The 22,475-nt window shown below is 43.1% G+C and overlaps 2 protein-coding genes across 3 annotated transcripts in view; one reads left to right on the forward strand and one right to left on the reverse strand.

Moving 5' to 3' along the window:
• UFSP2 (UFM1 specific peptidase 2) overlaps positions 1–15,310 on the forward strand; it is a 49,543-nt gene extending 34,233 nt beyond the window's left edge. The window contains exons 11-12 of the mRNA XM_075860179.1: positions 11,944–12,068; positions 14,488–15,310. Of these exons, the coding sequence (XP_075716294.1) occupies positions 11,944–12,068; positions 14,488–14,574 (212 nt within the window). The 3' untranslated portion in view covers positions 14,575–15,310. The remainder of the gene's footprint in view (positions 1–11,943; positions 12,069–14,487) is intronic.
• Positions 15,311–15,683: 373 nt separating this feature from the next.
• ANKRD37 (ankyrin repeat domain 37) lies at positions 15,684–21,220 on the reverse strand. Of its 2 annotated transcripts, none has more exons than XM_075860183.1 (5): positions 21,042–21,206; positions 20,427–20,579; positions 17,792–17,883; positions 17,482–17,690; positions 15,684–15,890 (listed from the first exon to the last, which is right to left on the reverse strand). In XM_075860183.1, exons 1-5 carry the CDS (start codon positions 21,060–21,062, stop codon positions 15,880–15,882), a joined length of 486 nt encoding a protein of 161 aa, XP_075716298.1. In that variant the 5' UTR covers positions 21,063–21,206; the 3' UTR covers positions 15,684–15,879. The 2 variants fall into 2 exon arrangements, with proteins under 2 accessions (XP_075716298.1, XP_075716297.1); XM_075860182.1 differs by lacking the exon at positions 15,684–15,890 and adding an exon at positions 16,674–17,190 and having other exon boundaries at positions 21,042–21,220.
• Positions 21,221–22,475: the final 1,255 nt, after the last annotated feature.

The raw sequence follows: 22,475 nt of genomic DNA on the forward strand, positions 1-22,475 counted from the left end.
CCCCCCTCATCTTTCCCTTCTGAGCCCTGCCGTATGCCCAGGCAGCTGATAACAGCCACATGTAGGGTATTGTCGTACCCAGGAGAACCCACATTACAATTTAAGGGGTGTATATCTCCCGTGGCACATGCTGGGCACACTATATTGGACACTGAAATGGCATATACATATATAAAATTGCAAATCTCACACTGCACCATCTGCTGCGCATTATCTTTTACACAGTACCTGTGGGGTCAAAATGCTCACTACACCTCTAGATGAATGTCTTAAGGGGTGTAGTTTTTAAAATGGGGTCACTTCTCGGGGGTTTCAACTGTACTGGTACCTCAGGGGCTTCTGCACACATGACTTAGCACCAGAAAAGCTCCAGTAGGCCAAATGGTGGTCCTTTCCTTCTGAGCCCTCCCATGGGCCCAAAGGGCAGTTTATCACCACAAATGGGGTATTGCCGCACTAAGGATAAATTTGGCAACAAAATGGGGTATGTTGTTCCTTGTGAAAATAAGAAATTTTGATCAAAAATGACATCTTATTGGAAAAAATATCATTTTTTTCATTTCACAGCCCAATTCAAATAGGTGCTGTGAAAAACCTGTGCGGTCAAAATGATAACAAAAACCATAAATGAATTCCTTGAGGGGTGTAGTTTCCAAAATGGGGTCACTTCTGGTGGGTTTCCATTGCTTTGATACCTCTGGGGCTCTGCAAATGCGACATGGCACCCGAAAACCAATCCAGCAAAATCTGGACTCCAACAAACACATAGCGCTCCTTTCCTTCTGAGCCCTCCCATGGGCCCAAACGGCAGTTTATCACCACAAATGGGGTATTGCCGCACTAAGGACAAATTGGGCAACAAAATGGGGTATGTTGTTCCCTGTGAAAATAAGAAAATTTGATCAAAAATGACATTTTATTGGAAAAAATATAATTTTTTTCATTTCACAGCCCAATTCAAATAGGTGCTGTGAAAAAACTGTGCGGTCAAAATGATAACAAAAACCATAAATGAATTCCTTGAGGGGTGTAATTTCCAAAATGGGGTCACTTCTGGTGGGTTTCCATTGTTTTGATACCTCAACGCCTCTTCAAACCTGGCATGCTGCCTAAAATATATTCTAATAAAAAAGAGGCCTCAAAATGCACTAGGTGCTTCTTTGCTTCTAGGGCTTGTGTTTTAGTCCACGAGCGCAGTAGGGCCACATGTGGGACATTTCTAAAAACTGCAGAATCTGGACAATACATATTTAGTAGTGTTTCTCTGGTAAAACCTTCTCTGTTACTAAAAAAAAATTGTATAAAATTGAAATTCAGCAGAAAAAATGAAATTTGCAAATTTCATTTCCAATTTGCTTTAATTCCTGTGAAATGCCTGAAGGGTTAAAAAACTTTCTATATGCTGTTTTGAATACTTTGAGGGGTCTAGTTTTTAAAATGGGGTGTTTTATGGGGGTTTCTAATACATAGGCCCCTCAAATCCACTTCAGAACTGAACTGGCACCTTCAAAAAAAGGCTTTTGAAATTTTCTTAAGAATATGAGAAATTGCTGTTTATGTTCTAAACCTTGTAACGTCCAAGAAAAATAAAATAATGTTCAAAAAACGATGCCAATCTAAAGTAGACATATGGGAAATGTGAACTAGTAACTATTTTGGGTGGTATAACCGTCTGTTTTTCAAGCAGATGCATTTAAATTCTGAAAAATGCTATTTTTTGTAAATTTTCTCTAAATTTTGCAATTTTTCACAAATAAAGACTGAATATATCGACCAAATTTTACCACGAACATGAAGCCCAAAGTGTCACGAGAAAACAATCTCAGAATCGCTTGGATAGGTTTAAGCATTCCGACGTTATTACCACATAAAGTGAAATATGTCAGATTTGAAAAATGGGCTCTGAGCCTTAAGGCCCAAACTAGGCTGCGTCCTTAAGGGGTTAAGGCCCAAACTAGGCTGCGTCCTTAAGGGGTTAAAGAGGCTCTGTCACCAGATTTTGCAGCCCCTATCTGCTATTGCATCAGATAGGCGCTGCAATGTAGATTACAGTAACATTTTTATTTTTAAAAAACGAGCATTTTTGGCCAAGTTATGACCATTTTCGTATTTATGCAAATGAGGCTTGCAAAAGTACAACTGGGCGTGTGTTATGTGCGTACATCGGGGCGTGTTTACTACTTTTACTAGCTGGGCGTTCTGATGAGAAGTATCATCCACTTCTCTTCAGAACGCCCAGCTTCTGGCAGTGCAGATCTGTGACGTCACTCACAGGTCCTGCATCGTGTCGGCACCAGAGGCTACAGTTGATTCTGCAGCAGCATCAGCGTTTGCAGGTAAGTAGCTACATCGACTTACCTGCAAACGCCGATGCTGCTGCAGAATCATCTGTAGCCTCTGGTGCCGATGTGTCCTGACACGATGCAGGACCTGTGAGTGACGACACAGCGTGATCTCTGGAGAATACTGCCAGAAGCTGGGCGTTGTGAAGAGAGGTGGATGATACTTCTATACACAACGCCCAGCTCGTAAAAGTAGTAAACACGCCCCGATGTACGCACATAATACACGCCCAGTTGTACTTTTACTTTTCAACACGCCCAGTTGTACTTTTGCAAGCCTCATTTGCATAAATACGAAAATGGTCATAACTTGGCCAAAAATGCTCGTTTTTTAAAAATAAAAACGTTACTGTAATCTACATTGCAGCGCCTATCTGCTGCAATAGCAGATAGGGGTTGCAAAATCTGGTGACAGAGCCTCTTTAAGGTACAAAGAGGCCCGGTCATTAAGGGGTTAATGGTGTTTTTTTTGTTTTTTTTTCCCATGTCAATATTTTTATTAACAACAATTGCAGTTTTCACACTGGCCAATGACCCTCATAATTGGCTAAAACGTTCTGTTTTGTAAAGATTACTTTCATCAGCATTACAATGAAAAAATCCTCTATTATAAAGCTGGAGGGAAAGATCACACCGGATCTACCAATGGCAATAGGTGATGGGGACAGATTCTCCCTGCACATCTCACAGAGCATGCATGCAACAGTCTCCCATAGAAGGCAATAGGTTTCTGAGGTTTGACGCTGGTTGCCCACTGTAACGCAAATCTCTGAACTGCTGTTAACAGCAGGCAAAATGGCATAAACAGAAAAAAATATATATACTATAACTTTTTCTAATAATTTTTTAGTTTTTTTAAAGTATAAAGTGAAAAAAGTTGAGACGTTTCCCTTTAACACCTTTCTGCCCTATGACATACTATTAGGTTATTGGGAACTAATAGTTACCACAAATTGACGTAATTGATGGCACAAGCACAGGTAGAGACTGTATTATACTGCCAACTCTTTGCTATAACGGACGGAATCGGAGATAACTCTGATCCCTACTGTTTAACCCATTAGATGCAGCGGTCAAGTCCAAAATGGTTAAAACGTTTACAAATATTTGAAAAGAAAATAAAGAAATAAACAAACACTTTTTCCCCCTAATAAAAATGCTTTTATTATTTCAAAACTTATGAAGAAAAAAATAGATACACATAATTGGTATCACCGCATATGATTTGACCCATACTATAATATTATCTCCTCATTTAACTCCTTAATGACCGGGCCTCTTTGTACCTTAATGACCAAGCCAGATATGTCAAATCTGGTATGTCTGACTTTATCAGAGAATAACTCTGTGAAAGTTTTGAATATCCAAGTAATTCTGACATTGTTTTTTCGTCACATGTTGTACTTTATTTTAGTGGTAAAAGTAGACTGATACGATTTGCGGAAATTAATTAAAAAATAGAGAAATTGAAGAAATTTTGTAAAAATTATCATTTTTCCCTATTTTTAACTGCAATATGTCACATATGTACATACATACTGCACAATTTTTTTAATTAAATATATATTTCCATCTCTTTACTCTATTTTGGCAGCACTTTTGAAAAAAAATTTTTTTTTTGGAGCAATTTGGAAGACTTACAAATTTAGTAATCATTTTATACATTTTGAAGTACATTTTGTTTTCCTGCACCAAGCCAGGTTTTCAGAGGCTCATAGGTGTCAGAATGGTGGAAACCCCCACAAGTGACCCCATTTTGAAAACTACACCCCTTAAGGTATTTATTAAGGGGTGTTGTAAGTATTTTGACACCCACAGTTTTTTTGTAAGAATTCATGCAAAGCAGGCGTAAAAAATATAATTTCACTTTTTTCATAAAAGTATCACTTTGAAGACCGATTTCTGTGTAAAGTTACCATGAGAATGAAGAAACACACCCCAAAATATATCACCCTGTTTCTCCTGTTTTCAAAAATGCCCCCATTGTGATCCTAATGCATTGCTTGGACACACGACAGGGACGAAAGGGAGGGAGCACCCGGAGGCTTTCAGGACTCATATTTTGCTTGAAAATGTTTTAGGCCCCACTGTATATTTGGAGAGGTTTTGAGCTACCAGAGCGATAGAATCTCCCCATAAACGACCCCATTTAGAAAACTAGACCCCTTAAGGTATTTATCTAGGGGTGTAGTGCGTACTTTGACCCCACAGTTTTTTGCTAAATTTAATGCATAGCAGGTGAAAAAAAAACACTTTTTTCATAAAAGTATCACTTTGAAGACCGATTTCTGTGTAAAGCGACCATGAGAATGAAGAAACACACCCCAAAATATATCACCCTGTTTCCAAAAATGCCCCCATTGTGACCCTAATGCATTGCTTGGACACACGACAGGGCCCAAAAGGGAGGGAACACCCGGAGGCTTTCAGGACTCATATTTTGCTTGAAAATGTTTTAGGCCCCACTGTACATTTGGAGAAGCTTTGAGCTGCCAGAACGATAGAAACTGCCCATAAACGACCCCATTTTCGAAAACCCCTTAAGGTATTTATCTAGGGGTATAGTTAGCATTTTGACCACACAGGTTTTTCGCTAAATATATTGGAATTAGTCTGTAAAAATTAAAATGTACTTTTTTTCTGAAACAACATAGAAATTTTTATTATTTACAAGGAATAACGAAGAAAATGCACCCCAACATTTGTAAAGCAATGTCTCTCGATTACGACAATACCCCATATGTGGTAATAAACTGCTGTTTGGACCCACAGCAGGGCTCAGAAGGGAAGGAGTGCCATTTGGATTTATGATTTTGCTGGAATGGTTTTCGGTGCCATGTCGCATTTGCAATGCACTGGAGGGACCAAAACAGTGGAAACCCCCCAAAAGTGACCCCATTTTGGAAAAACCTTCAAGGAATTTTTCTAGGGGTATAGTGAGCATTTACACCCCACGGGTCTTTTGCAGAGTTTATTAGAATTAGGGCGCGAAAATTAATATCAAAATTTTTTCCACTAAAATGTTGAATTTTCTCATTTTCACAAGGGATAAAGAAGGAAAAAAACAACCATTTTTTATAAAGCAATTTCTCCCAAGTACGGAAATACCCCACATGGGGTCATACGTTTTTTTCATTAGAAATGAATTAACCCTTTCAGGACTGATCCAGTTTTTGCTTTCTTATTTTAGATTTTCCCTCCCCGCTTTCCAAGAGCCATAACTTTTTTTTATTTTTCCATCAATAGAGCGGTGTGAGGGCTTATTTCTTGCGGGAGGAGCTGCAGTTCTTATTGGTACCATTTTTTGGTACATAAAAAGTGATTCAAAAGTTGTATTACATTTTTTTTTTTAGAGCGAAGGTGACAAAAAAAAAAAAACTGCGATTTTGGCGGTTTCAATTATTAAATTTTTTTAAGGTGTGCACTGTGCAAATTAAATAATGGTATATTGTAATAGTTCGGACTTTTACGGACGTAGCGATACCAATTTTGTTCATTTTTTTACATTACTTTAGAAGAAAAATGCGAAAAGGTGTTTTGTTTTTTTAACTTTAAAAAAAAAAATTCTCACTACTAATAACTATAATTCTTCTACACATTTTATTAATCAATCCCCTTAGGGGACTTGATCCAGCGATCATTGGATCACTGGTACAATGCACTGCAATACTAATGTATTGCAGTATATTGTTAATCTTACAGGCTTCTGTAACAGAGCGATCGCTGTTCCTGTCCGTTAGTACCGAGGGGGCCTGCTGTAATACACAGCCGACACCCGCAGCGTATGGAGCTGGCTCAGAACGTGAGCCGGCTCCATACATCAACCGCCGCACCATGACGGGCAATTAAGTCATAGTGCTCAAAGGGGTTAGTGCACTGCGGATGGTTCAAAGTGAAAATTGCAATTTTCCACCGATATGCCATTTTAGTGCATAATATGTTGTGCCCAGTGTGTGCCACAGAAGACAAATACCTCATAAAACGTTAAGCGAGTTCTCTCGGGTATGGCGACACCGTATGCGTGGGCGCAAACTGCTGATGGGCACGCTGCAGGGCTCAGAAGGGAGGGAGCGCCATTTTGCTTTTGGAGCGCAAATTTTGCTTGGTAGTTTTTCTGTTTTGGGTTTCGCTGGTATTTCAGTTTATAATGTGGGGGGCATATGTAATCTGTGCGGGGTACATCAGGGTATAATAAGAGGGTATAATAATGCGGTAAATAAATAATAATTCATAGATATGTGACTGTCACACTGATAAATGGCGCCCGATCTTATCCGCTTTTGGAACATTTTGCATCGCCATATTCTGAGAGCCAGAACTTTTTTATTTTTTCACCACCGGAGCTGTGTGAGGGCTTATTTGTTGCGGGACAATCTGTAGTTTTCATTGGTAGCATTTTGGGGTACATGCGATTTTTTTTTTTTTTTTTTTTTTTTTTTTTTTTTTTTTAATCACTTTTTGTTAAATTTTTTTGCAATCCTGAGCAAAAAACAGTAATTCTGACACCATTTTTTTAGGTTTTCTTTTTGCGGCGCTCACCGTACGCTATAAATTACATTTTTACTTTATTCTGCGGGTCGGTACAATTACGGCGATACCATATGTATATAGGTTTGGTCCTTTTTTTTAGCGTTTGCACAATAAAATGACTTCTTTATAAACCCCAAAAATGTCTGTGTCACCATATTCAGAGAGCCATAATTTTTTTATTTTTTAGTCAAAAAAGCGGTGTAAGAGCTTGTTTTTTGCGGGACAGATAGAAGTTTTTATTGGTACTATTTTTGGGAACATGCGACTTTTTGATCACTTTTTATTCTTTATTTAGGGAGCGGTGGGGACCAAAAAAATTGTGATTCTGTCGTCGTTTTTTATTGATTTTTTTCGGGGTGTTCATCGTGCGGGAAAAATAACATTATAGTGTTATAGTTGGGGTCGTTACGAACGCGGTGATACAAAATATGTGTACTTTTTTAACGTGTTCATTTTTTCTCTATAATAAAAGACTTTTTATAGGAAAAAAAGCATTTAGTGTTTATAGAACTTATAACTTTTATTTTTACACTTTTTTTGAAACATTTTTATTACTTTTTTTTACTTGTCCCACTAGGGGACACTTAGTCTTGCAGCTTTGATCGCTGCTAGAGTACATTACACTACACACTCTAACTGTCACTGTGACGTGACTGTCACACTGACAGGAAGCAGAGGAGGAACGGCCGGAGGCTTTTCCTCCGAGGCTTCCGTACATGGCAACCCGGAGGTCATTATCTGACCTCCGATTGCCGTGACAAGCATCGGTAGCCCCCACGATCACTTCGTGGGGGCTGCCGATGTGCTTCAAACCACTTAAATGCGGCGACGGCAATCCGTCGCCGCACTTAAGGGGTTAACTGCCGAAAGCAGCGGCGATGGTCCGCTGTCCGGCGAGACTGATGTCTCGGCTGTCTAGGACAGCTGTCAGCGTGCGTCTGTCACTCTGTGTTTACACAGAGTGACAGTTTGAAATGCGGACGAAAATGCACGTCCTGGTGCGGGATTTAGCAGCCGACCAGGACGTGCATTTTCGTCCTTGGTCGTGAAAGGGTTAACCCGTACAACGAAAGGCGTAAAAATAAACAACACTAAAATGACAGACTTTTTGCTTATTCCTTCTCACAAAAAAAAATTAAAAGAGAAAAAAATATTGTATGCATCTCAAAATGGTACCAATGAAAACGTCAACTCGTCACGCAAATAACAAGCAGTCCTACAGCTCCGGTGACAAAATAAAGTCATGGCTCTCAGAATATGGTGACACGAGGTAGAAAAGGTTTGGCTTCGCCCAGGGAGGCAATATACCCTTCCCATAGACACTAGCTAATTCAGTTTGTAGCCTAGTGTCCATAGGAGGCAGACGTGACCTGATAACAAGGTCTGCTGCTATTTTCTGTTTTAGTTTTATGGTGGGGTATCCGCCTATTCACAGCCTAGTCATTCCCCTCTGCTCTCTTTCACCCTCTTGCTGGTCACCTATATTTTTTTTCTGCAGGCGGAGTGCCAGTAACCCCATTATACGTGTGAGGTTACCGATGAGGTGACCCTGCGTACACCCGAAAACTCCGGAGGGTGAGTAGGTTATTTCCCATTTGGAGACCCTATTTTTAAAGATGCCGCGTTTGCACCATTTTTTGGCCACATGTCTTCGCTGGCGCTGCGACTTGGCTTCCAAATTTAGTCCTTGGCTTTTTAAAGGCCTAGGCTGCAGTCTCTCCTTTTTTTTTTGCTCTGCCCCTGCCTGTCACATGTTGGGTTTTGACCTATCTCCTCCGCGTCCTAGATTGTTTGGGATGATGATTTTCCTAGCACCGGGTTCAGGGGCGGTGCAGATGTTTGAAAATGGTGCCTGATCCAGGAGATCACAGTCCTCTTTAAACAAACTGAGGACTTGATTTCTGCTTTCAGTTTGTCTATTGGAACCATCCTCCTTCTTTGGTCTATTTTTTTGCATTTTCCCCAGGGGTTTACTTTTTTCCCTCCATTGCGGTTTGTTTTCTTCTCTTCCTTCCTCCCTTCTGTCATCTTCTACCAAGCAGCCTATACAGGTGGGCATGGCTACATACTATACCTGTGGCTGTTCTAATGTAAGATTTTCATGCAGCCAGTCTACCCCGTCCTGCCTTCAGTGCTTGCAATCCAGGACCCCCCGTCTCAGGATGTGGCGCCCCTAGAATTGGCGATTTTCTTTTGCTAAAGCCCAATCCCAGTCCATCGTTCAGTCTCTGGAGCGTTTGCCTTCCGAAATAGCGGAAGACATTAGGGGCCCTCCTTCCCCCTCCTTTGGACAATACTCAGTCTACCTCTTGAGGTAGAATCCATAAGAGCCGTAGAAGTGCCAGATACAGGTACCATTCCTTGTCAGACTCTTTCCAGGGGTCTCGAATTAGTCTCCAATGGTGATGTCGCTTCCTATATGGAACCAGTCCCTTCTCCCATGTATCCTCTGACTGATTCAAAGTCAGAATAAGAATCACAATTGACAGCTGCCATGCAGACGTTAATACGTCCTGTCAGGGACATCTTTCATGTAAAGGATGACCCCCCCCCATCTCCTCTACTCAGGAAGAAGCACCCTAAGGCTATGTTCCCAGGCGGTTTGTTCCCTTCTACAACAGATAGTTATTGTCCCAGTTCCTCATTCGGAATGTGTCACAGTCCCTGAAATGGACCGATCTCTTCGTCCAATACTGCACTTGAGGAGGCTGAACCGCTTTGTTCGTATTCAGATATTTTGCATGTAATCCTTCAGTTGTCGCATCTCTGGAACAGGAATTCCTGTCTTCCTTCGACATTTGCGACGCAAGCCTCCATATCACCGTTGCAGGATCCCACCAGCGTTTCCATTGTTTTGGGGTGGGTTCTCTACATTTCCAATTTGTCGCCCAGCCTTTTGGACTCGCATCTCCTCGGATCTTCACCAAGGTCCTGGCGATTTGGATTGCGCTTCTCCATGCCAGGGGAGTCGCTGTCACTTACCTGGACAAACTCTTTCAGGAGTTGCGATGTTAAAAGGCACAGGACCAAAGGCCATCCCTGTTAACACTCTGGTCACTCTGTGGTAACAGTTCTTTCTCCTGTATCTCTGCCATCCACCTTCAGTCTTGCTTAGGATACTCGAGGGAAGGTGTTCCAGCAATTCTGGTGGCACCTGATGATCCCACCCGGGCCAGGTACGCAGGCCTCATCAATTTGTTATTCCTGAAGGGCTGCACAAGGGTTTGGCAGCATCCAAGGCAGTCGTTGCATGTTTGGATAGAAGTCTGATTTTTGGAAACCGATCGTTCCAAGGGTAAAGTTCTTCCCCTTTGGGTTACTGCCCATTTCACAAGGACTGTTTGTGCCTACTGGGTGGTCAGACATCAAGCTTCAGTTGCTCATGTCTTCAAAGCTGCTACCTGGGCTTCTGTGCACACCTTCACTAAATTTTACCAAATTAATTTTTGAGCTTCTGCTGATGCCAGTCTGGGTTGTAGAATGTTGCAGGCAGCTGTTTTTTAGGAGGGTCGCATGGCTGTAGTTTTACTTTTTTCTTCCTATCCCCTGGGATTGCGTTAGGAAGTCCCATGGTGCTTTGTCCTCTAAAGATATCAACAAGAAGACAAGATTTTTGCACTCACCATAAAATCTATTTCTAGTTGAATTCTTGGATACAGATTGTGCCATCTTATTTTTGTTTGTTTTAGGTCCTGGTCCTGCTTCTGTGTTCCTAAATAAATTCAATGAGAAATAGATTTTACAGTGAGTACAAAAATCTTGTTTTTATTGTGCAAAAGTAACAAAACCTTAATATATATTTGGTATCGCCATAATCCTACTGACCCGCAGAATAAAGTTAACATGTCATTTAAAACAGACGGTGAACGTCCTTAAAACAAAATCGAAAAAACAATGTCAGAATTGCTGTATTTTTCCAACACCCTCATAAAAAAATTTGTTTTAAAAGTTACACAATACATTACATGTACCACAAAATGTTGACACTTAAAGTACAACTCGTTCCGCAAAAATATTCGGCGAAAAACTAAAAATGTTACGGGACTTGGGATGCGGCAAGACAAAAGCATACATTTTTTAAATTGTGTTTTTATTGTGCAAAAGTCGAAAATCATTAAAAAAAACAAAAACCTATATAAATTTGATCTCTCTTTAATCGTACTGACCAGCAGGATAAAGTCATTGTGTCATTCATATGGCACGGTGAACAACGTAAAGACAAGACCCAAAAACCAATGGCCGGATTACTTATTTTCTTTTTTTTTTCTTGGGGGGTGGGGGGGGGGTAGAAAATTACTCCAAAATTGTGCCATTAAAAATACAACTCATCCCACAAAAACAAGCCCCCTTCGTATGGCTTTGGCTATGTCGATTTAAAAATTAAAGTTATGGTTCTTGGAATTTCTAACGATGAAAAAAGTTTTCGCATCCTAAAGGGGTTTTCTAAGTAGTTTAAAAAATTGGCCACAGTAGGAGGGATGCAAAAGAAAAAACATTGCTCAACTCATGGATCCCCGTCGTTCCAGCGCTTCCGTTGCTCCCCGCCTCCGTGCATTGAGAAAGCTGCAGCGATAACATGCCCATATACCCACGTGATCGCTGCAGCCGATCACTGTTCTCAGTGGGTATACGGCACAGGATCGCTGAGGCCAGTTCTTGGCTGCAGCGATCGCGTGAGTATACGGGCACTATCACTGCAGTTATGTCAATACACAGCTGGGGAGCGGAGCGGCGGCGCTGGAACGACGAGGATCTGAGGGGTAAGTAATGGCTTATTCTTTTTGCATCCATACTGCATTGGCCAATTTTTTAAATAAAGAGGAAAACCACTTTAAGGGGTTAAGCTACTAGCAAGTCTGCCCATTGCTATGCATTTAGGTTTTTGGGGTTAATCTCCGTCACAAAAAAAGGCAACATTTGAGCAGTTATTCCTGATTTAAAATGTTATCTTTTTGAGAGCTAGAAATAACGGATTAGCTTATGAAATGTTGTTCTTCTTAGTTTAACATCCCCCAACCTTTCCCTATTGTATAATGAAAACCTTTCAAAAACATTCTTACTTTGTTTTTAGGGGGAGGTGATCTGGCACATACAATTCTCGGAGTAAACTGGAGTGAAACGACAGGAGAAATTAAATTCTTGATTTTAGATCCACATTACAAAGGGGCTGAAGATCTACAAACCATTGTAGAAAAGGTATGGCCCAAGATGTATCATTATGTAGTTTCTATTCCAAAATATAAACTTCTTTTGAGTTCTTTGAAAGTGGATTCTGGAACGGCTTCCTCATCTTGCCTTACCTCTTAACTGTCTAAATATTGGTCAACAATGCTGCTCGGAATAATCAATACTTTTATGACTTTAACTGAGAAAGCTTGTGCTCCTCTGTGCAAACCCAGCAGCAGTCGCTTACTTGTTGGGTGCTTTACATGCAAGGTTTTGCCGACCGCTTCTTGGCCCTGCATCAAATACCACGGCTCTGCCACGTTTTGTATGTGCACACTAAAGCCCCATTCGCATCACGTTTTTGCCTTCCGTCGGAGATATATACATCAGGAGTTTTCCCAAAGTATACCTCCTACAAGAGGCCCAAACATATCGCACTGTATGGAATACAGTGGGATACATCAACCAGGGACTGTCCCTGGGAAAACTTCTGAAGTGATGTCAGGAGCTTTCCTAGGGCTAAAGTCCCGAGGCAGAGCATCTATTAGCGCTCTGTGACTCCTACATTGCCCCCGACATCACTATCCATATATGGACAGTGATGTCTGGAGGTTTGAAAAGCTGGAGTCCCCGGCCAGAGCGTTGGCAATGCTCTAGCCAGGGATTCCGGCTCTGGAAAAGCCCCTGACATCTCTTCATATATGGACACTGATGTCGGGAGCTCCCCGAGGTATATGTTTAAACGTATACCTGTGACTGATGCCATACAGGGGCATCAGTCACCTAGAGGCTCCCATGTTGGTGGATCCCTCAGGATAGAATAGTGTAGTCTACTATTCTATTCCATCTTTAAAAAACAAAAAGGACACTCCTTTTGTCTCCATCAGGATAATAGAGCCCTATGAATGTTTATCGTGTACGTTGGGAGCTTTCCCAACGTACACAGTAAATGTAGGGCAATAACGTGATGTGAATGGGGCCTAAGAAAGTGAGAACTTAAAGCGGCTTTTCCATCCTGGACATTTATGGCATATCCATCCTGTTTCCGAAACTTGGGAGCTATGGAAACAGCGTAGTTCGCCGTTGTACGCGGCTTCCATAACTCCTATTGATGTCTATGTAAGTTACGGGAACAGTAGCTCAGCTGTTTCTGTAACTCCTGACCACATCGGGAAGGGACTGGGAAGCAGTGGGAGTCAAGCAAGATTGAAAGTTTTTCAGAAGCCCCTTTCTAGAGAGGTTCTAGCCCCAGAAGTAGTATCCGCATCTATCGGATGTTTATGGCATGGCATGTCATGTGGATATGCCATAAATGTCCAAGATGGGGAAAACCTCTCTAGGGTAAAGACATACTAGGCGCATATGCTGCTTAAAACTACACAGCGTATCCGCCCTGGTTGCCGCAGGGAATTCTAACCGAAAAACCGCACCAAATTGTGTTGAGTTTTTCGGGCAGCATGTCTGCTGCGGAAAACCTGCAAAAAAAATGTACACTTACCCTGGCCGTAGTCATGGCGACGTGTCCCTCTCTTCTGAGGGTAGCCCAGCCGGGGATGACGCAGTAGGCATGTGACCCCTGCAGTCTTTGATTGTCTGCAGCAGTCACATGGAATGAAATGTCATCCCAGGAGGCCGGGCTGCACTCCGAAGAGAGGATCGCATCGGTAGGACTACAACGGGGTTGTATGAGGGTCTTTTGTTTTATTTTTTTATAAATTTCAAAAAAAAAATTCCTCGTACTTTTGATCTTAATAAGCTGTGCAGTCACTCTCACGATTCTCGCCTGATTTGGACCCCACTCTGCTGAAATGACAGTGAAAACCCATGTCCTGTAAGGGCTTATTCAGACAAACGTATAATACGTCCGTGCTACGCGAGTGATTTTCACACGCGTCGCACGGACCTACGTTAGTCAATGGGCCCGTTCAGACTGTCTGAGTTTCATGCAGCGTATGTCCGCTGTGCAAAACTCACGACATGTCCTATATTTGCTCGTTTTTCACGCATCACGCACCCATTAAAGTCAATGTGTGCGTGAAAACCGCGCACGGCACACGGACGCACTTCCGTGTCCCGCGCGTGATGTACGCTACAGTAGTCAAAACTATGAATGAAAACCGAAAAGCACCATGTGCTTTTCTGGTTACAAAATACAGTGTGTCATAATGATGGCGGCTGCGCGAAAATCACGCATCATATGCTGCTGACACACGGAGCGGTTATGGACCTTTTGCGCACGCAAAACGCACACTCTCGTGTGAATCCGGCCTAATACTGCGGTAAGTCCACAGTCGTCCTAATGTTATGTATTTGATCTGCTGTCACGTTTGGTTTTTCTCAGAGTGGATCGTTCCTCTTTACATGTAAATGCCTTTGTTTTGCGGTGTGATATTTTGTCTATAGCATGCTATAATGAAGGTACCAATGTTGATCATTTCTTTTGCTTTAGGGATGGTGTGGATGGAAAGGAGCCGATTTCTGGACTGCAGATGCTTACTACAATCTGTGTTTACCTCAACGACCTGTAGGCTTTTAGTAATGGTTAATAGAAAGGTTATTTTAAAATAAGTTGGATCAACATTTTTTATTTGCAACTGCGTGATAAACTAAGCCAACCAAAAGGTGGTATAAGGAGCCTTTGTTTACTTCTAGAGGATGGAAATCTGTCCTGGCCAGGCAGTAATCACAGGTGCATGTTAGGGTATGTGCACTCGCAATGGTTTCAGGCGTATTTTGGGGCGTGAACGCCTACAGACATCTGGCCATTGAAATCAATGGAAAAAGCATTTAGTTCAGGCCGGGCATCTTTTTACGCCTGTTTTAAAAAACGGAGCATAAAAAGACGCTCCGTAAAAAGAAGTAGCATGTCACTTCTTGAGGCCTGAAAAGAAGCCTGGAAGGCCCTGTTTACACAGAATTTTTTGACACTGAAACCGCGTCGGAAAACGCGCCAAAAAATGGCCAGAAAATGCCTCCCATTGATTTCAGTGGTAGGCGGATGCATTTTTTTACAGCGAGCGGTAAAAAGAAGCGACATGCCCTATATTCGGGTGTTTATGCCTCTGACCTCCCATTGACCTCAATGGGAGGCAGAGAAAGCGTATATTTCGCTGCGTTTTTGCCCGTGTTACTCAATGGGCGCGAGCGAAAAACGTGGCAAACTGCGTGCAGGCAGATCAAAATCTGCCTCAAAATTCCAAACTGAATTTTGAGGCAGAATTTTCTGCCTGCAAAAAACTGTATGAACAGGGCCAAAAGAAGCTCCAAACTAAGAAGCTTAATTTTTAGCTACAAAAACACCTGAAAATCACAGGCTGTTTTCCCTTGAAAACCGCTCCGTATTTTCAGACTTTTTTTGCGCAGCATGTGAACAAGCCCTTACCGTATAGTTTTAGAGCTGTTTCCTGTGGTGCATAATGTGTAATCACCACATGACCAGGACAGATTTACTTCCTCTGGAAGTAAACAAGGCTCCCATTCAGTGACATCAAGCAGAAATCTTAACCAGTAAATGACACGTCCTGAGCAATGTTAGCCATGTTATTTTTAATTTGTGTAGGGCATTTTGGTGTCTGGGATTATTTGTAATGAATTTAGGTTTTTTTTGTTGCTTCAGAAATTAGGAACAAAACAAGCTTAATGTATTTATTTTTTATTAAAAAACACCATACAATGTATAGATCTATAAAAGAAAAGTGAAGTACAACGACTATCCCATAAGAACCTCTTCCTTCCAGCAGAGAGGCAATGGTGTAGTCCAGCTTAATGTGAGCCAGTAGGTTAGAGCGCCTCCTAGAGGCATATTACAGCCAAGGACAGATGGAAATCTTCTTGTGTCCATCTACAAGAAGCCTGTTAAAAAATAATAATAATAATTATGACTCGCCTGGTTCTGCTACTGGGTTCACTATAGAAGGGGCGGGGGTCACTGTATAGATCCCCCATAATCTTTATTTCAGGATGAAAACACACATTATCAATAACTATTTAATCTAGACATTAAACCTTTATAAAACTACATTTCATTCCCACATTGAATGAAGACGAATGCTGAAATTCTTTAGAATTATGTGAATATTTTTTGCGGTCTACTATTCATGCAGATTTAAATAGTCAAATTATTATTTTTTTGGATCCCATTTTTTTCTGAGACATTAAGCCGAATAAATTATTTGTGAGTTCTCTGCTGTTGTGGAGATATGTCAGTCATAACATGATAAACGGCAAAAATCACTGCTGCCGTCCCACACCGTGGTGAAGACCTCTTAAAACTTTGATTTGAGGGGAGGGGGTGTGTATCCAGCAACAGAACTTGTCCATTCTTTTAGGTGAAATTCACACGAGCGTATTTTGCGGGTTGCAGTTCCGTGTGTCTTAAGTGTTTTGTGCGTGGCTGCGTGACTTTCACGCATGTGCCATGCTTATGACACGCGGTTTAGAAAAAGAAATGAAGGCGGTGGTTTTATTTTTCCCTTCATGTCTTGATCTACTGTTGCGCGAATCACACGCGGCACACGGAAGGGCTTCCGTGTGCTGTGCGCGATGTTCACGCACCCATTGACCAATGGGTGCGTGGATGCTCTTTAAACGCCCAAGTATAGGACATGTCGTGAGTTTTACGCAGCGGCCACACGCTGCGTGAAAATCATGGAATGTCTGAACGGCACCATTGACTAACATAGGTCCGTGCGATTTTCACACGCTTATCACGGACGTGAACCATGCTCGTGTAAATAAGGCCTTAGACTACGTTCACACACAGATTTGCTACAGAAAATTTACGCAAACCCATAGAAAGCCTTAACTGCTCTCCCTGAAAAAATAGTGTCATAAAGTAAAATAATCACACGCTATACTCCCCTTCCCTGATCCCCCACCAGTCTCTGTACACCTGGCCTCCAGTGATGACTTGTGGAGAAGACATGGCTGCTGGAGGCCGGGTCTATACAGACCAGCGCACGTGAGTAGAGTTGATTGATTATTTTAAGACATCTCTGGACTTGCCTGCAAAATAAATCCATGCGCTTTCTGCAGCAGAAATTGACAAATCCCACACCGCAGCTCAATTTCTGCACAGAACGTTTCTGAAGCGGGTAATGTGCTTTATTTTTTTCAAACCTCATCCACTTTGCTGCTACTGTAGATTTTCCATCTGCAAACCCAGACAGAAGATCTGCTTAGGAACGTAGCCTAAAAGTAAATCCCGTTTATTATATGGCTGAAGTGATGTCATCGGAATTCAGAGCCTATGTACTATTTCTTAGTATTTGGGAAGTTTGGTCACAATATAGGGGACAAGAGAATCTTTCCAGTGGGTATTCAGCGTCCACAGTGATACAGGAACAGATGACCCTTCATGAAAAAGGTATTCACTTTATACCTTTTTGATATTTGGATATCTAGAACTTCTGCAATGTTTTACATGGAAATCGTGAATGCTCACCATCTGACCGTCTCCTCTTTCCAGGAGAAGATAAGTTGCGTTGTCCTCTCTTGGTACCGGCTGTGGTCTCCTTCAGAGCCTGCATTGAAGAACGTGCTCTGGAGAATATGTCTTGTGTGTGTTTTACAGTTGCCAGATATTTTGCACAATCCTCAAAACCACTAGAGAATGCCAGAGCTTCAGCTGTGAGGCCTTCCTTATTACAAACACTGCAGAGTAATATAAAAATAATCAGAATAATCCTCATTCAGACCATAGGCTACAAAGTCTAAGATAAACCATGAACTGATCAGACAATACATAGACTTACTCAAGTCTCGCATCATGGGCGACGAGCACGCTGAGGCATTCCAAACTCCCAGAGCGTGCCGCCTTGTGGAGCAGAGTTTCTCCAAATAAGTCCTAGGAGAAAAAAAAAAAAAGTGACAAAAGGGAAAAACAGTCAAAGAAATAACAGGTTAAACTCTTCTACTGCTGAGCTCATGTGGAACGCCACATAGAGGAAAAGCAGATATTTTAGGCTGCAGAAACATTGCTTATATACACCCCCTGCATGGATGGAAACATATATAGCGCTCTATGGGCACGTCTCTTCCATACATAGCACTCTATGGGCACGTCTCTTCCATACATAGCACTCTATGGGCACGTCTCTTCCATACATAGCACTCTATGGGCACGTCTCTTCCATACATAGCACTCTATGGGCACGTCTCTTCCATACATAGCACTCTATGGGCACGTCTCTTCCATACATACACTCCCTGCATGGACCGGAAACATACATAGCGCTCTATGGGCACGTCTCTTCCATACATAGCGCTCTATGGGCACGTCTCTTCCATACATAGCGCTCTATGGGCACGTCTCTTCCATACATAGCGCTCTATGGGCACGTCTCTTCCATACATAGCACTCTATGGGCACGTCTCTTCCATACATAGCACTCTATGGGCACGTCTCTTCCATACATAGCACTCTCTGCATGGACCGGAAACACATAGCGCTCTATGGGTACGTCTCTTCCATATATACACTCCCTGCATGAACCGGATACATACATAGCACTCTATGGGAACGTCTCTTCCATACATAGCACTCTATGGGCACGTCTCTTCCATACATAGCATTCTATGGGCACGTCTCTTCCATACATACACTCCCTGCATGGAGTGGGAACATACATAGCGCTCTATGGGCACGTCTCTTCCATACATAGCACTCTATGGGCATGTCTCGTCCATACATAGCACTCTCTGCATGGACCGGAAACACAGCGCTCTATGGGTACGTCTCTTCCATATATACACTCCCTGCATGGACCGGATACATACATAGCACTCTATGGGCACGTCTCTTCCATACATAGCACTCTATGGGCACGTCTCTTCCATACATAGCATTCTATGGGCACGTCTCTTCCATACATAGCATTCTATGGGCATGTCTCTTCCATACATAGCACTCTATGGGCATGTCTCTTCCATACATACACTCCCTGCATGGAGTGGAAACATACATAGCACTCTATGGGCACGTCTCTTCCACGGAGAGCAGTCTGGCCAACTGATCCTGCACTAAACAAAGCTAACGCTCTACAGCAGTATACAGGGCCGGCATGTCACACTTGAATCTTGACAGAAGATATTGGCAAGCTGGCAAATGCCCCCAAAATGAGTAGCAGATAATTTATAAGGCTCTGTTCACATCTGCGTTGGGGTCCCGTTCTGACATTCCTTCTGAGCTTTCCGTCAGAACGGGACCCTGAGCAGACACGGGCGGAAACCAGAGGTTCCCTTTTCCATCACCATTGATTTCAATGGTGGCTGAGCCGGTGCCCGTGGTTTCCGTTTATCTCTGTTGTACACCGGACCCGTCGTTTTGCCGGACGCAATAGCGTAGTCCATTTCCTTGTAGAACTTTTCAACCTGTGGCCCTACATGTGCTATACTTTAACCCTATTGATCTAGTTCTCTAGAATAGTGTTTGTCAAACAAAGTTCAGTAACCCAAAGAGGTCTCGGTTTTTTGGAATTCACATTAAGGCTATGTTCACACTGAGTATTTTGGGGGAGGAATATCTGCCTCAAAATTCCGTTTGGAACTTTGAGGCAGATATTCCTCTCCCTGCACGCCGATTTTCGCGGCAATTATCGCGCCGTTTTTCGCTCGCGGCCATTGAGCGCCGCGGGCATAAAACAGCGAGAAATACGCTTTCTCCTGCCTCCCATTGAAGTCAATAGGAGGTCAGAGGCGGAAGCGCCCGAAGATAGGGCATGTCGCTTCTTTTTCCCGCGAGGCAGTTTTACTGCTCGCGGGAAAAAGACGCCGACGCCTCCCATTGAAATCAATGGGAGGCGTTCTCGGGCCGTTTCTGCCGAGTTTTGCGACGCGGTTTCCGCGTCAAAAAACTCGGCAAAATACCCCGTGTGAACATAGCCTAAGGGAGAACTGGTGAAATTAAAAAACGCTTGTGTACATGTGATATTTTCTGACATTGGTGAATATGCCGGTAATGGGACCCACACCAGGGAGCCTTTCCACTAAAATCTTAGAATATGAGGCGCCACTGAAGTCTATGGAAAATGTCAAGATCTCCACGCTATGAGCCAAATGGGCACCTTGGGTGTCAAATTGCTTTTACAATGAGTCACTGCCAGGTCAGACAGAAATATGTGCATGTTATGGCGTCCCTTACAATGGCGCTGTGACCGCGGTGTCCGATATGTGCTCTGTGTCCCGTTTTTCTGCTAGGGGTTCTGTTGGATTTTGGTCATTTTGCTAGACGACATAGTAGCCTGCTGGACTATTTTATCTGGCAAGAACTACATTATTTGTGAAGGACGCAGATGTGAACAGGGCCTTACCGGCAAAGCCTGACATACTCTATTGACTTGGAGTCTGTTGGGCGTTTGGACAAACGTCAACAGTAGGAATGTGAGATACCTGCTGGTTAATGTCCACTCCTGTCTGCAGCTGCCAAAGAAGGAAAAACGCTTGTCCCCCATGTGCCGCCAGGTGTGCGGGTGTCTGCCCTAGGGCATCTCCAGGAGAATTCACTGCACTGCCGGACTCCATCAGCTGGCTCGAGCTGTAAAACTGACAGGAATGTTCAGTTAGCCGGGCAACCAACGACATGTTTCCTTCACACATAATAAGGTTATGTTCACACGAAAGCGTCCGTAACGGCTGAAATTACGGGGATGTTTCCGCCTGAAAACATCCCCGTAATTTCAGCCGTAACGGCATGTGCAGGCGCTTGAACGCCGCGTCCATTACGGACATAATTGGCGCTGCTATTCATTGGAGTCAATGAATTAACGGCTCCAATTACGACCAAAGAAGTGACAGGTCACTTCTTTGACACGGGCGTCTGCGCGTAAATTACGCCTCGTATGAACAGACAAACTTCTGCCCATTGCTTTCAATGGGCAGATGTTTGTCAGCGCTATTGAGGCGCTATTTTCGGACGTAATTCGGGGCAAAAACGCCCGAATTACGTCCGTAATTAGTGCGTGTGAACATACCCTAAGGAAGCTGTCAGCCGCGGGCAGCACTTACCTCCTCCTGCAGCAGCAGCATACTGTAGTGTAGTAGTGGTCAGTCCGGTGACAATGACACACGGCGCACAGGCCCGTCCTCCAGCTTCCACACAGCGTTCTGAGACTACAATCGCCGCTCTGCTATTCTAATTCCAGATCTCACATAAGCCCCGCCCTCCGGCACGTACTCAAACAACAAGCACATGGAGCGGTAGCATCTGCATTCCACGCCCCCACAGGTTCTGATTGGACAGTGCTGTCAGAGTCCGGCCTTAGGCGACCGTTCATTGGTGGGCTGGGATGCGGTGGCCTTCCTCCCTTCAGTCGTTGTGTTGTGGTCACGTAATCTGCGGCTGGGGCTGCTTGGCTGACATGCGGGATGCTGTGAGCCGGCACGTAGGCTGTGTGTTCCTGTCTGAGGAATGGAGAGAGGGGGAAGGGAGCGAGAGCCTGCGTGCAGGATGCTGTGTAGCGCACGTATGACGAGGAAGTACAATGAGGAGGAAGAAGCCGGAGCTCTCATGTGTTCATCTCCCTATAGTACCATTAGCCTGGAGCTTGTCACAATTCCCTGTCAGGGGGTTCCCTTTAGATAACCTCTAGCCATGCTGCTAAATTTACATCAGCATAGAGGTGGACGGAAAGATATCACTGGAGGCCATGTGTTACAGTTAGAACCACTATAACCAGGGGTGTAGCTAACGGCTCATGGGCCCGATGCAAAAGTCCCTTATGGGCGCCCCCCTCCCACTTCCCTTCATGGCCGAAGGCCCACAGCCTTCAGTTGCGTCGCTGGGTCTCCTAAGTGACAAAACGATGCAGCGCTAGCAGCCAGGGACCGCTAAGGGCTTAAAAGGGCAGGGGCAATAGCCCCAATATATATGCCACCCCCCCTAAAAAAAATGTGTGTGTGTGTGTGTGTGTGTGTGTGTGTGTGTGTGTGTGTGTGTGTGTGTGTATATATATATATATATATATATATATATATATACATACATATATACAATTCTATATGGGAGACAGCATATCTACAGCACTACCACCCTATGGATAGGATTAGATACAGTGGCTCAGCAGATAGTATCCCACGTGATAGGATTAGATATAGGGCCCAGCTCCCTGACCTTGCGGCTCCCGGACCCAGGAAAGGTAAGTATAAGAATTGCTTTGCTTTTCTATGTTACAAATTTTTTTTTGTGTTTTTTTTACCGTTTCGGTCGTTGGACTACATCGGATTTGAGGACTACTTCGATGACGGCGTTTTTTTACTCTCAATAAAATGGTTAACGAGGGTTGTGTTTTTTTTTTTTTATTTCAATAAAATTATTTTTCTGTCTTTGTCTTTTTTTAAACTTTATTACTACCGCCTTATTAATAGCTGCTGGCTGATTCACAGCGTCCATTTCTAAGGCGGGTCCTAATGTTAGCCGGTGAAAAGGCTAACACTAACCCC

This window comes from Rhinoderma darwinii, chromosome 1 (assembly GCF_050947455.1).
Source record: "Rhinoderma darwinii isolate aRhiDar2 chromosome 1, aRhiDar2.hap1, whole genome shotgun sequence".
Lineage (NCBI taxonomy): Eukaryota > Metazoa > Chordata > Amphibia > Anura > Rhinodermatidae > Rhinoderma > Rhinoderma darwinii.

Bases quoted from the DNA above. Each gene is read 5' to 3' on its own strand.
- ANKRD37 (XM_075860182.1), bottom strand. From the start codon at position 21,062: ATGCTGCTGCTGCAGGAGGAG. The intron at 20,580-21,041 runs GTAAGTGCTGCC...CATTCCTGTCAG, and splicing joins TGCTGCTGCTGCAGGAGGAG to TTTTACAGCTCGAGCCAGCT. The intron at 17,884-20,426 runs GTATCTCACATT...TTTTTCTCCTAG, and splicing joins GAGTGGACATTAACCAGCAG to GACTTATTTGGAGAAACTCT.